Raw genomic sequence first — 16,020 nt, forward strand, 5'->3', positions numbered from 1 at the left:
TGGACTATTGTGCGCAGGTCTGGTCTCCGGGTTTCTGTTGTGATTCTGATATATTGGAGAGCATACAAAGTAGAGTGTTAAAAATGATATCAGGAAAATGAAATACTGATTATCAACACAGATTGAGAATTTGTAGTCTGCAGACACTAGCAAACAGGAGATAGAGGGGTGATATGATTGAGACTTACAAACTTCTGAAAGGGTCATACAGGATTTCAATTTATGGACGGTGGGGAAAGGACAAGAGGCCATCCTTAGAAGCTGAGAATGAAGGCCGCCAAGAAGGGTGTGAGGGCTAGATTTTTCTCTCAGAGGATGGTGCGTGATTGGAATGGATTGCTATTGGATGTTGTGAGTGCAAGCAGTGTGAATGAATTTAAGAATAAGTATGATGGCTTGTGTGTAGTATGTGGCCTCCCTCGATGATTCTCTGACTCCCTGGAGATCTCTCTTAATAATAATAATGATATATATATATATATATATATATGTGTGTGTGTGTGTGTGTAGAAATATATATATATATATATATATATATATATATGTTTTTTACCTTGGGTGTACTATACGTTAAAGAGAACAAGAAATTTTATATACTTGGGTTTAATCCTTTTTTTCTCCAAGTAAGCAAACAAGCAAGCAAGCCAAGTTTGATTTGAAGTATTTTCAGGTCTGAGGCAACTCGTGGTAAAGGTGGTATAAGCTCTGATCACTTGCCTAAGTATCCCATAATACAAAGCACATATCCTTACAGACATGTATAATGCTATACATTATGGGAAGGGTCACTACACAGACCAGTTTCGACCTTTATTGAGGTCTCGTTGGTGGGAGCCAGATCCAGAGTTGGTGATACAAAAAATTTTATATACTTGGTAGTTTTATATATTTACTTTAATTTTATATTCTTACTCTTCTGCTAGTCTGGTTGGTTAATTGGTTACTCTCTGATAGGAGGACAGCTGAATCCCAAGTAGCAGTGCGAGGAAACTGTATATCTAATATAATGATTGGACATTATGCCATTTTGATTAAACTTTCAAGTGTTTGGCAGAACTACCTAAGTTTATAAGGACTCAATCAATGTTATGATAATCGGAAATTGTATAGAAAGTCTTGTAGATATAGCTCTTTACTATTTGTATGGAGGAAGTTTATTCAGTTTTTCAGGAGATAAGAAGACCTAATCCTCTCACTGCTTTCCGTTATGATGAAGATGCATTATATAAAATTTATTTAATGCTTCCTGCTGTTTATATAACATTTGCAAGAGTTTGGTTGGAATCCTGTGGGTAGGTGGTATAAGGGCTTAACTAAATCGTTATGTTGCTTTTGGAGGCAACACCAAATTTGGTGTTGCCTCCAGTTGTGTACATGATTATGCATGCCATTTTTTACGTATTTTTTTTTAAAATGGCAATGCTGTGTTGAATAGCATCAAATGTGACACAGGAATACTGCAAAATAATTGTGATTTTAATGGACAATGCTGCCAAAAGTAAGTGATATTTGTAAACTGTGGCAATATCCATGACTGATTGAGCTAATCCAAAACCATAGCATGCATTCTAGATCTTAAGAACAAATTCATTATCCTATACATGTAGAACAGAGCAAACTGTTCTCAGAAAACACAGTTTTCTTATCACTTTTAAACGAATCAGAAAAAATATGTTTTTTGGCATTCTACAAACGGAGAATGAACTACTTTATTATTCTTATCAAATGTGGAAACAGTGTTCTTTTTTCTTGTGATATCTTGTATTTGAAGAATTTTGAATTGCAGAAATTTGTTTTTAATAAAGATTACATAAAGATTGCTTCCACTTCTTGGACTGTCAAGTTGCAGCTGGCTAGCTAGGCCATTAAAAATCTCAAAACACCTTTTTAAATGGGGGGGGGGAAAGAAACCTAATGTGAATTGAGGAACGAGGGATTGTTTTCAGAGCAGGTTTTTTTTTGTCTGAGCAGGTTTGGATCAGTAGAATTGAAGTAGTAGTCTGACCATTGAAAGGAGGAGTAGAATTATGATGGATCCTCATTTGCTACCCTTCTAATGCCAGAGGACATGAGACAAAAATTGGCGGGCATAGGTTGTTCTAAACTTAGAATGAAAGAATTGTTGCCAGGTAGTTTTGGCAGTTGAGATGGACAGTAGTTTTTTAGGTTTACAACCTGATGTTCCTTTAAGAATAATAAGTCTGATTTTCATGACTGCAGTTAATGGTACACATTGTCTAAACTGTTAAGGTTGTGACTATTCATAAAGTGGATGTGGAAACTTTTTCAAGGATGATTATTATTTATTTATTTATTTTGGATATTTCTTGTTTGTTTTCTATGGAATTAAGATGAAAGGCTCGCAGGCATTCCATCCTTACAGATGGAACACATCTCTTGGCTATGCATGGCTTTGACAGTTCTACCTACATACCACCATATTTGGACTCTATCCAAGCACAAACTGGCAGAGTAAGTAGCAGTAGGTAGCATTTTACTGCTCTACCCTCTTACTGGGGGGGGGGGGGATCTGGATCCCTACATTGTATTCAGCATGTCCTTGAAAAGTGTTACCTGCACTGCATGAAAGAAGAGGGGGGAATGGAAATAGAATCCAGATTCCTCTGAAATCTAAACATAACACTAGGTCTCTTTAAGATGGTTTATTAGATGATGAAAGACATCTATCACCTAGAGCAGTGGTTTCAACTTTTTCCACTCATGTACCCCTTTTAAACCCATTTCTATAAATTGTACCCTTTGTTTTAAAAATAGCTGTTTTTAAATACTGACACTTTTGTTCAGTGCCTATCTTAATGTAAAATAGTGGTAATGAGTTGGGAAAGGAAAATTACTACACTAAAAGTACAAACCACAGATTTAATTTTACAATATTCGTAGCACAGAAATAAGTATAGCTTCATGTTAAATATTGATAATGATGATCAAGTATTTAATAAACTTTTGATTTATTATTATTGATAATATTTATTTGTGTTATCTGAAAAGTCTGTAATAATTGGTATACAGATCACTAGCCAATTGAAACATTGTTGGTGAGATCGTTGAGCTTGCTGTAATGCACTTAGTGTCTTGAAATCAGGCTCAAAAGATGCAAGATACAGTCTTAAATCCGTTTTTCCGTCATTACTGATTATTTATTGTGTACCCCTGAACGGCCCAGCACGTACTCCTGGGGGTACGCATACCACCAGTTGGGAACCAATGACCTAGAGGTTTTAGCTGGCATTTTTTCCAACTAGGAAAGGTATGCAGCAGCAGTATTTGCTGAATGCCCCTGTCCATTGAAAAGGTTTACACCTCTGGAAGGGTGTGGCCGACTTGATTATGAGAGGCTATATGTTATGTATTGATGGCCCTTTAGTAGCCAATTATTGTGACTTGTACATGCAGTAGCGCACTCAAGATTTAATCTTGGGGGGGGGGGGATCCGAGTTGAGTTAATGATTTGAGAATACATACTATGCATCGCATATAACCTATGACTGAGCATCTGCAATGATCGCTAATTCAAAAGTAGTATAGAAATAGAAGACACAGCACAACATAAATTAAAAAAAATGAACTTTAATTAGGAAAAGATTTTGCCCCCCCCCCAATGATGAAGAGCTAACTAATGATGACCTTATGGAGGCATTCCGAAATTCTGAAGAAAATACTAAGCCGATTGAAGAACCGCCAGACATAAATGAATTTACAACGAAACGAAGGTTTTTAACTTTATAGACATGGCGTTAGCAAAATTGGAAACGATGGATCCGAACACTGAGCGGTTCTAAAATGTTAGCTGCCAGATCTATTCCGATATGTCTAGATACAAGGACAAGATGTGTGTGACCACACAATCTACTCTAGACATGTTTGTGAGATACCATTCACAAACTACTGAGTCAGCCTTCAACATCGAAAGGGTAAAACTTTCTGCAGAACAGCATTCCTTAGAACAGCCAACTTAGCCGTCACAAGACATTTTTTTATATGAAAAGTGAATATTTCAGTTTGTTTTTACATTCGTTTATATTATGTATTTTTCGTACTTTCATATTTACAGTATGTATATTATTCAAATACAATTGATAATTTTTTTTAATCACCCCAAAAATGGAAAATATCTGATTAATGGCAAAAAAACTAATGTAAGACACTATGAGTAGCCATTGAACATTTTATTGTATGTAAGTAATTTACAAATTCGACTTACGTAAAGGTTTACAGAACACATTACTTATGTAACTCGGGGTGTAACTGTATATGTGAAAATGCTATTCTAAAGAATATACTATACAATTTATTATATACATATATTCACAGGAATATAGTAATTTTATTATTGCAAATATTTCAACCAGAAACTAATTGGACATCATCAGTGAATCAGCATAATCACAAGGTGAAATTATGGCCGAAATTTAAATTAAGTGATTTGAAATAAAACTAAATTTAATTAGATAGTGAAATGACAAAACATTATATTAAATTAAATTTTACAAAAAATAATTAAAATGGGGGGATGAGCATTATTGCTTGCCATTTATGAGGATGAGACACTCCCAAATCTTGGCAGTATAGAGACAGTCATTTCGATTGAAATTTTGATGGTGTAGAAGTACTTCAGCACCCTCTTTAAATAACTGCTCACAGCTGAACCTGCAGAAAGTTTTTCTACTTGATTAGAAATTAATCTTGCCAAGAAATGTTCTCTCTTTTTTTTTTTTTTTTTTTTTTTTTTTTTTTTTTTTTTTTTAATTCTTTTTCAAGTGTAAGTAAACAAAGTTTGAGCAGTGAAGTATCTATCTTCATGACTATGCCACTTTTATATAGAGGTTGATGATTTCACATCAGTTGCTTTTCAGAAGTGTATGTTACTGAGGCAGTTCATGTAAAGACATCAGCCCTTCTCTTTCTGTGTGTACATATATATATATATATGACAAAATTTCCTGTCTGTATGTCAAATGTGAAAATTAACACCCTGTTAATTTTTAAATGCTTTTAACTAAGATTTGCTTGTAATTAAATTAACAGGTTATTTCCTGTTATTTTTAAAAAATTTTGGCAAATAGGACATCATATGTTGGAAATACACTGTAGTAATTTAGCCAACATAAATGAGTCACTGCTCATAAAACATGTTTGGTGGATGATTAGGACGTGATGACACCAATCACACTGTAATTCGTTCTTTTTTTTTGCGTGGTGTGACTTTCTGTGGCAGTTTTATTACACACATTTTCATAATTTTAGTGAGTTAATTATAAAAAAACAGCAGAATTCAAAAGTTCAAAAAAAAACTTGATAGTTTTTCAAGGCAGGATTACCTAAACAAAGTGCCTCAACATCACACATTAACTTATTTAAAAGTGTTAAAATTGTGTGTAAAACAAATTTTTGTTATTACCGTGCTAATATTCATAAAATTGCAGTATAACGTTACAGATATTTTTATTTTAAAAAATTCACAATTTAACGGACGTCCCTTAGCCCCTATTAGTCCGTTAAATCGAGGGTTTGCTGTATATATATATATATATATATATAAGCAGCCTTGTCGTGAAGATACTTCACATGCAGATTTTGTTTGCTTATACTTGGATAAAGAATTATACAAGAATATCATTTCATGACAAGTTTAATTTAATTTCTAACCAAATAAAAATCTTTCTGCAACTATCTCTGATCCAGAGTATTTTAATAATAAGGTAATACTTCTTTTTTTTTTTTTTTTACTACTTGTGCCTGGGAAATGTATGACTTCTGCATTAAATCAGCCTTGGTATCTCTTCTGGGTTTGGTTTCCACTGATGAGGCCTCAATAAAGATAGAAACTAGTCTGGGTGGTGATCCTTAACATAATGCATAGCAATATACACTTCTGAAAGGAAGTGTGCCTTGTGTTATGCGATACTAAAGCAATTGGAGTCATCAGCCTGTATATTCAAGAAACCTAGTTGTGAAGACACTTCACATGTTTTAATGTGCTTACACTTAGATAGATTAAACAAAAATATAATTTCTTCAATTTTAAGTTAACTCTACATATTATCAATAATTGCTATTGTTGCTTCCACAGGGCAAACATTATCATATCAACTCCAGGCAGGTTGGCAGATCTTTTGTCAAGAACTGAAAACAATTTTAATTTTGCATCTAGTATAAAAAATTTGGTAAGTAAATATGAAGAAAACACAACTTTAGAAGTTTTTAATGCTAACCATGATTCTTTTAATGTGTTTTACCCCTCATTGGCTTTTAGGAACTGAGTACCTCTCTAAATACCGTTTATTTGATGTTGGTTTTGATTATTTTTTTGTCTCCTTAACATATTTGCACCAGACATCCTAACAAATTGTTTTATAAACAACTGGTCTGTGACTATGTAAGTTTATTGTAATTTTTAAATACTTCTCTGTTTAATGTCATGTCATTTGCTTTTAGATTCTGCAAAGTAATTGTATTGGGAAACTGTAGAATGATTGATAATGTTGTTAAATTTACAAACACGAGACTTAACATTAAAAAAAAAATATATGGTAAGTTTCAATTTTGTCATTTGCAGAGTTTATCCAGTATGAAAAGTTATTATATAAATCAAGTGGATATTAAATCCAGCATTATTTCAAAGCTGAATGTAGAAACTATGAAAGTTTCATAACAGAGTTGACCAGAGAGCTTACAGGAATCGGCATTACACTCATCGGCATTACGAGTTGCCCTAGTGCAGACTATATTGGCATTACAAGCTGCACTAGGGCAACTTGTAATGCCGATTCCTGTAAGCTCTCTGGTCAACTCTGTTATGAAACTTTCATAGTTTCTACATTCAGCTTTGAAATAATGCTGGATTTAATATCCACTTGATTTTTATAATTTTGCATTGCCCAAATAAAGCCTTTTGGCTATTTGTTTTAGTGAAAAGTTATTGTTTGTATTCTGATTTAAATTGGTCTTATATGATAAATATTTTATCATCAAAATATTAATTTCTATTTGGGGAATATTTGTAAAGCACTTAGAATTATTAAATTTATTGACTTTTCTACTTGCCCAAATGAGCAGGTGTAACAAAGATTACTTTGTTAATGCAGAGTAGTTTATTATCCTTTAATTCATATAACATGCAATTGACAGTTGATTACATATAATGAAACAGGGGAGGAGAGCAACAACTGTCTGCTGAAAAAAGATTTTGAATTTTTGCCTCGTGCATAGTTGTTCTTATGAGAATTGATATCTACAAATTCTCCACTGTTCTTTATTCCTTATCACTAAAATTAATATTTCATGACTAGTTACCTATTATTACTAGCCTTTCCAAATTTGCATATCATTTGTTGGATTCTGATTTGATTGGCCCTTATTTTCTATATTCTTATGCATACTTTAATTGCATGAAACCTACCTCTTAGTCTCCTTGTTTGTTTTCCTGACACATTATAAACATGCATCCACAGACACATTTATAATTACATCATTTTAGATTAGCCCTTCACATTCTTGACTATTGATAATATCAAGTTTTTTTACTGATATCTTTCTATTTAATATGAGTGGGAATGATAGAATGCTAAATGTTGTTTCTCAGGTTTCGTATCTGAAGAAGAGAATTATTAAAATATGCAATGTTACCTTTCTGTCTTAAGGGATATGCCATTTTATGCATACTAATGCCAGAAGCATTAGCAATTGGTGGGAGAATTTTCTGGTTTTGGTTAATTCATCTTGGCTAAAAATTATAGGCCCATGTTGAGACCTGAGTGAAAAGAACAAGGATATAATTATGCAGGAGAAAATATAAATCTTGTTGTATTTTCAGGAAAGACAGAACAAGCAAGGGGAAGAGAGAGTGTTGCTAATGATGTCAAAATGGCAATCAACAAGAGTCTCACTTTCAGTATGAAAACAGTTTTGTGGGAAATACCCACCTACCCATCCACTGTATTTGAGGCTTATCTATTGTGAGATAAGGCCATTCTGGTAAAATGTGGTCGTTTGCTGCATAGTGAAAGTGAAAAAAAAAAAAGATGTAGAGAGCATGCATTAGCATATTAACTCAATGAGCATAGAGTAATTATTATGGGAGATTTCATTTGTGGGAACATGACTTATTATTATGGGCTACTTCATGGAGTTCTTAGACTCATTGGGGGGAGGGCGCACTAAATAACATGCTAAGCACTATCCAACATTCATGCAATATCCATCATACTTTGCTCTGAATCCAGAGCAAAAATCACAACTGACTCTGGAAACCTGTTCTACTCATTGACCACTCTCCAAGCAAAAAATCTACATCTCTGTCCTGACATCTCTGCTAACTACACTCTTGCTCCATTTCCAAGGATGGCCTTAAATTCTCCTATCACCAATCCTGTTCTGAAAAATTTCCTCTGTGTTAATCTTGTAAAAACCCTATGTCTCAATCATATTGCCCCTTTTCCACCTATCGACCTGTTTCTTTAACCCACAAATCTTCAACCTGTTCTAGTAAAGTTCATTCCATAGATCTGCTTCCATCTTGGTGTCACTTGCCTCTGGCTCCTCTCCACCTCCTCCTCATCACCAAGAAACCCTGGTGTCCAGATCTGCACACAGTAGTCAAGATGAGAGTCTCATCAAGGCTTGATGAGAGAGAAAAGAGGAACAATAACTTGCTTGTCTCTGCTCAAAATATTCTTCAGTAACCAAGTGATCTGATTAACTGCTTTTGCCATATACCTCCTAAATTTTAACTCCCTATCCTAACACTCCCAAGTCTCTGGTTTCATCAATTTCCTGGACAATTTCCAGTACGGTTTCAGAATGTGGTATACAGTGGTTTTCCACTACTTCCCATTTCGATATCATGTCAATGCATCCAAGCACTACTTAATCTTCTGAACACTCAAATCAATTATAAACAAGAGACAATATTTTTAATGTGAATTCTATCTGTGAAAGATTGTGAACCTATCATACCTTCCCAAGGCTCTGTAAAGAGGTATAATAACCTATAAATTAAAGATGTCAAGAAATTATATTCTTGATCTAATTCTTTATCCAAGTATAAGCAAACAAACTTTGTGCCTGAAGTATTTTCAGGACAGGGCAACTCGTATATAGAAGCTAACGACTTTAAATCACTTGCCTCAGTATCCCATAATGCAAAGCACATTTCCTTACAGACATGTATAATGCTTTGCATTATGGAAAGGGTCACTATTCAGACTGGTTTTGACCTTTACTGAGGTCTCATTCCGGTCTCAATAAGACCTCAATGCTCTATCCTATCAAAAGTTTTTGAAAAAGACCAGCATTATCACTCTAAACCCATTACCTTTATTTAACTCAGCTGTCACTGCATTATAAAACATGAGCAAGTTACTGATGCACACCCCACCCATTGCAAATCTACCCCTGTGGGGCCTGTTTGTGCAGGAGGGTACCTTCCAGTGGAGGCCCCTTCCTACACAAACTGGCCCTTTTCATTCTTCCTCCTTTTCTTTGCTTTTCTTCCCACATTCTTTACTCTACTTCTTCTGAGTCTTTTTATTATCCTATCTTCCAGACCATCAACCATCACTGGATCCAATACCCTGGGGCAGTGTTTGCCATCTGTAGACATGTGGAAAGTGGGATCCTGGTAGTTTTGTACTACTTTGGCCTTTGCCATGACTGGTGGTCCTGGCCTGGACAGGATTATTCAGCTAGTGCGCTTGTCTTCAAGGGTCAGTGCTGCTGCAGTTAGTCTCATCCCTTGGACTGAGGTTGAGATTCAAGGTTTGCTTGTATAGCATTCATGTTACGGGAGGGGAAGTTATACTGAGGCATGGCTCACTGCCGCACATTGTTAAAAAGTTATATTCAATTTAAAATCTTTCTGGTCTGTGACACCCCACCTTACTAATGCCAGGTTAATATGATATTGCCATTGATGCCATATGTTCACACCCCTAATCTTTCTCAGGACTCTCAAATCTGCAGTCCCTAGTCTTTAGTCAAGTGTTTTATTTGTAACCCAGCTCACAGATCCAAAAGTTAAAATTGGTTTGAACGCTGTCTTGTATACAGTTAATTTAGTGTTTTGGCTAATATCTCCCTTATTCCATATAAATTTATTCCGTTGACTTCCTACCATACCAGCTTTGTTGATTCTGTTGTCTATTTCCATATTTAATTTATTATCTTCACTAAAAATTGTGCCTGGGTAGCTTAAATGTTTTACTTGTTCTATAAGTTCTCCATTCACAGTATAGTTGATATTTTCCTTGCTTCTGCCTATTTTCATTGTTTTTGTCTAGTTATTGCTGATTTTCATACCAAATTTGTTATAAAATTATTCAGTTTAGTCAGGGAATCTTGCAGACTTGTACTGGATTTATTTAGAAGTATAACATTATCTGCATAAACCAAAGAGCTGAGATTAACATCCCCAATTTTGATATCAGGTTTAATACCGCTTTCCTTCATAATGTGATCCATATAGATAATGAATAAGAGAGAGAGGATATTGTACATTCTTGTCTGACACCAGATTTAATATCAAACTATCTTCCTGTACCTCCTTGAATTCTAACTGCTGACTTACGATTCAAATAAAGACTAAGTATTGCTTGATATAATGCCCCCCCTATTGACACAATGCAACTGAAGCATTTTGAAGCATCTTGGCACCTTGTCATATGCCTTTTGCAGGTCTACAAAACTTAAATACAGATTTTTGTTATATTCCCATGATTTTTCAACTATTTGTCGTAAAATAAAATGAAAATGTGATCTTGACAAGCTTCTATTTGTCCTGAATTCAGCTTGTTCTTCACCAAGTTTCCCTTCCACAATCCTTCTCAGTTGTTTTTCAAGTATGCTTGCATAAATCTCATCAAGTAGGGAAATATCTCTGTAATTCTCACATTCAGTTTTCTTTCCCTTTTTGTATATGGCTAGTATGAGAGTTTTACTTCAATCATCTGAAATTCATTCCTTCCACGCCTTCTGAACTATGCAGTGCATCCACTATAAGACTTTTATACCTCCATACTTGAGCATTTCTGGTCGAATATCATCTAACTACCTTTCCACATTTCAGGCTTTTAATGGCTTATTCTAGAAGTATGGATATGCATTACTTATTGCATGCCTGTTGAGCATATTTTACGACTGTGCTGTCACTGCTATTTCATTTAGCAGTTTTTTGAAGTAATTACTCCATACATCAGTGATATCTTTTTCTCCAGCTTTAATGTCACCGTTATCATCTTTTATTCCTTTTACAGCACTATTCTTCCATTTCTGAGGTTTTTCAACCACCAGAATTTTTTTTATTAAGCTAAAAGCACAATAAAGAAATAAAACTTGACAAGTTTCGTAAGTCGTTTGACTTACATCTTCAGGGGTAAAAGGTAACTTAAAGTTTAAAACAACAGAAAAGAGAAATTATTCAAAAATAGTTCATACTGTACAGTTGTAGCTGTATGACTGTTCATAAAATTAAAAAATCAGAATGCAGATTCAAAGCAGTGCTAAGTTTTTACCCCTGAAGATGTAAGTCAAACGACTTACGAAACTTGTCAGGTTTTATTTCTTTATTGTGCTTAATAAAAAAAATGTGGTCCAATTACCGGAATATGCCTTATGAACTTCTAAACCAGAGAAACCTCCACTTACAGCCACCAGAATATTTTAGGCAACTTCCTGATATTTATATGTTCTTGCCAAAGTCTTCCCGTGACTTTTGTTTGACTAGTATTTCATAATTTTTAGCTTTCTTACATTTGTCTGTGTATTCTCTAAGAGCACAAGTTGACCTTATTTGCTAGAAACTTTTGATATGCTTTCTTGTTTTCCTTCTGCCTCTTTAATTTCCTGTGTCCAACATGGAGTTCTGATTTTTCTGTCTTTACAAACAACCTCACCACATGCCTCTCTGGCTGAATCAGTCAGTTTCTTCAAGGCTTGTCATTGAATCTCCAAGGTTTGGTTCCTGTTCTCAATCTCTTTCATATTTTCTTCAATCATGTTTGTGTATTTTAGTCTACAGTTCACATCTGAGAGTTGCTCAACTTTTATTCGCTTTAAAACTTTTTTACATGTTCTTCTTTTCAATATGAAATTCAATTTTATCCTGCTCAAGACTAAATGATGATCACTTTCCAATTTCAAATCCTCTGTACACTCTGGTGTCCTGCACCAGGGAGAAAACATCACTATCAACAATAACATAGTCAATGAGATGTTTCTTGTTCCTTGCCTCTTCTCTCCATGTGAATTTGTGCACATTTTTATTTTGGACATTGTGTTAGTAATATCCAGTCCATGTCCTGGGCAGAAATCCACTTATCAAAACTTGTCTCTTCCACCATTTGATAATTTCATCATACCTGAACTTTACGATTATGAGTTCTCTGTTTAGTGCATCAATTGTTTTACCTACAATCTTATTCCAGTGACAACTCCAAAAATGGTTCCATTCAATGAGAACCCACTTGTCAAAAAATTATGGCAAAGCAGATACCTCCACAAAAATAATGAATACTTTTGTATCCACTGAAGGTAAATTAAACTTGTTAGTATAGGGGCACAAGAGAGCCTAGTAGTATTAGGAGAAAAAAAATACAGATAGATAGTATGAGAGAGAGAGAAAGGCCTGGGCGCTTTTTTATTATCATTTAGTGAAAAACTATAATTTTTCCTTTTTTGCCTGTCTCATGCAATGAACATCCAAAAGACCAATTGAAACTAAATCACAAAGATGACTGATACCCAGGTTAGCCTTACCTGTGTTAATTGCCTTGAGTTGGTCTTCTCTGCTTGTGATTGCTCTCCAGTCATCCCTGCAATTGACAGTAAGACCACATTGAATTGAGAGCCGGAACCATTTAAAAAAGAACCTCTCATAGTAAAAAATTGACAGATTTTATCTCCCCCGGTGAATATTGCATGTGGGTGGTCTATCCCACCTAGCCAAAACTTTGATATCTCCTGCAATGCTTTTTTCTAAATACAGAAACTATCTGACTGAACAATAAAATTTCCATAATACAGTATTATAAAGCATTTTGCTAGTTTTCAAATCCATGTTTCTTCCTAACCTGCAAAGAATAGTATTTTAATTCATTAATTATAAAAATTAAAATTCTCTTCCCATTGCTGACGATGGTAGGTACTGCAAAAAAATAACCTGTTCTGTTGTATGAATGGAAAGCTCAACACATTACATAAGCTGTTCGAAATATGTAGGACAAGAAAGCAGCTGTAGAATTTATGTTCTACTGTTTCCAATCAGTAGCAGATGTCACAGATTGGATCGCTGATGGTCAAGTACCCATTTGATGTTATTGACTGGCAGGTGATCATATGCGATTCTCCACGGAAGATCCCTCCTCTTAGGAAAGAAATTTCTTTCTTCCACTTGTTTCTGTCTATCTCTTTATTAATGTTTCCATTGTTTGCTGCATCCCATACTATTGTGCTAGTTTGCACTGAACCAGCTTCTCTCTTTATACAGGTCTTTCAACTTTTTTCTTTTTAGGACAGCTTGTTCTTTCCCCATTCAATCATATTCTGTTTTTCTGCTTGTTTGAATTTTAACCATTCCCAGTTTCAGGTAACATTAATCCAGTTTGAACAGAGAATCTGGAATTTAGTTAAAAAGATTAATGGAAAATTTGGTGAAAGTCTCCATGGTCCAGAACTGATCTCTGCTTGTTCCATGCAGCAGAATTTAAGTAGAACTGGATTATGATCTGACATTTTGATATCAAGTAATTTTATTTGAATTGTGCTATTTATAAGAGTAGAAGAGATAAATTTGATCAAATGGGTACCAGTACCTTGATTCTTTTATATGTAATCCTGTGGATTAGGATTGTGAATATTCCATGTTTACTCCCCCCCCCCAAAAAAAAAAAAAAAAAAAAACGTAACTGATACTTTGAACTATTCTTGGAGTAATATCAAAGTGGTGTCTGCTCGATATCCCAGATTGAAGACATCTGCTCCGAAACAAAAGATTGGGTGACAGCAATACTGGTTCCCATAAGAGCTATAAACCCTCTTATGTTAAGAGGTCAGCTGTAAAGAAAGTGCCAAATATGGATGCTATCATGTATGATGATCTCCCTTCTCATAACTACAACTATGATTTGCTTGCTGATACTCTAGATTGCATAAAAGAGAAAAATTAAAGAATGTTACATTAGGTTGGTGTGCAATGGATGAATGACGAGATTAAGCATGCAATACAGAGGAAAAAGCATTATAGTGGCAACATAAGAGGAGTAGTAATAATCAATTCCATGAGGATTACAAAGAACAGGCAAGGAGTGTGACTTGGTTGGTAAGGTAGCCAAAGTTCAGTATGAGCAGTAGTTAGCTAATGAAGCCGAAAAGAATCCTAGGGAGCTCTTTCGATATGTAGCCAGCAAAAAAAAGAATTATTAGGGGGAGGATGAAACTGATTGAAGAAAATGGTATAAGGATAACTGTTGCAGAAGATATAGTTGAAATATTTAATGAGCAGTTCATAAAGGTCTTTTATTCTTGTGAATGTGACATCATGGACAGTTTGAGAGCATTTAATGATGAGGAGGAAAGACAGACTGTAAGTGAACTAGAGGTATATGGAGAATTGAGCAAACTTGATGTTAATAAGGCTGTGTGACTTGATAATATATATCACCACTTAATTTGAAGAAATGTATCATGGAGTTGTCATCTGCCTAGACACATTTGTTTAATATGAGTCTTGCACTAGGTCAAGTTCCAAAAGGAGTTGAATGATGAAGGCAAGATTGTGTCACTTCATGAGATTGATGAAATTGATTTCAGAACTCGGGCATCAAATTATAAGCCTATCTGTTTGTCATTTGTAGTGGTTAGTGTTGGAGAGGCTGGTGAGAACTAGGATCCAGAATTGGGTTGACAACAATGGTATTATCTTTGATAGACAGCATGGATTTGCTGAAGGGAGGCCATGTTTTAGTGATCTACCTACTTATTAAAATAAGGTGATGGCTTCATTGGACAAAGGAGATGGGTACGCAGTATCATACTTAAATTTTGCAAAGGCTTTTGATAGATTACTGCATGATAAGTTGATAGTCAAACTAGAGCAGATGGGGTGGGATATTAGACTAGTGCATTGGATTAGAGATTGGCTATCTGATAGGTATCAGCAGGCTGTTAATAGGGAGCAACATCCCGGAAGAGGGAAAGTCACTAGTGGTGTGCCTCAGGAGTCTGTATTAGGGTCATTGCTGTGTTAACCTGTATGCTAATGGTATTGGGGAAGATTTGGATGGTGATTTGCAGATGATGCAAATTTGGGATGGAGGAGTGGAGGAGATGTAGAAGACTTGAATATATATTGAGTGGATGGATGGGCATGAGAGTGGGGATGCCAGTTCACCGTTGCAAAATGTAAGGTTTTAAAATTTGGGAAACAAAGATGGGATGTAGAATTTATTCTGTGGAAGTATATTGTTGGGGTGGAGGAAATAAGAGATCTCGGGGTGATGGTGGATAAGGATCTAAAATTTAGAAGACAACACAATGAATTCGATGAATGATGCTGAGGACACTGACTTGTAGAAGTAAGGAGATTCTTGTTCCATTGTAAAAGGCTCTGATTAGGTCACATGTGGACTATTGTACACATATTTGGTCACTTGGTTTTCAAAAGGATGAAGAGATGTTGGAAAGGGTCCAGAGGCAAGTGAAATGTTGAATATGAGGAAAGGTTGAGAAGATGCAATGTATAGTCTAGTTGATAGGAGGAGGAGGGGGTGATAAAGGAATGTTAAAGACGTTCAAGTTGGTAAGGGGTTGTTATAGGGTCACTGTTAAAGAGGTTTTTCATAAAATAGTGGGAGATCAGAGGGGAACAAGAGGTCATCTCTGGAAGCTGTATAAGGTGGGTGTGAACAAACAAGGGAGTGAGAAGCAGGTTTTCTACATGCAGAGTTGTGAATTATTGGAATGCCTTGCCTGAGAGGTATTGTATGTGTTTGCAGAGAATTTGAATCT

At 35.1% G+C, this 16,020-nt stretch overlaps 1 protein-coding gene across 2 annotated transcripts in view; it reads left to right on the forward strand.

Annotated features, from left to right (window-relative positions):
* The window catches only part of LOC150104578 (ATP-dependent RNA helicase DDX55), a 370,346-nt gene that overhangs the window by 76,949 nt on the left and 277,377 nt on the right, over positions 1–16,020 (forward strand). For both annotated transcript variants that reach the window (XM_090395791.1, XM_090395793.1), the window contains exon 5: positions 6,092–6,185. In XM_090395791.1, the coding sequence (XP_090251917.1) occupies positions 6,092–6,185 (94 nt within the window). The remainder of the gene's footprint in view (positions 1–6,091; positions 6,186–16,020) is intronic.

Source organism: Typopeltis vanoorti, chromosome 7 (assembly GCF_054136105.1).
Source record: "Typopeltis vanoorti isolate ZY-2024b chromosome 7, IOZ_Tvanoo_1.0, whole genome shotgun sequence".
In the NCBI taxonomy this organism is placed as follows: Eukaryota; Metazoa; Arthropoda; class Arachnida; order Uropygi; family Thelyphonidae; genus Typopeltis; species Typopeltis vanoorti.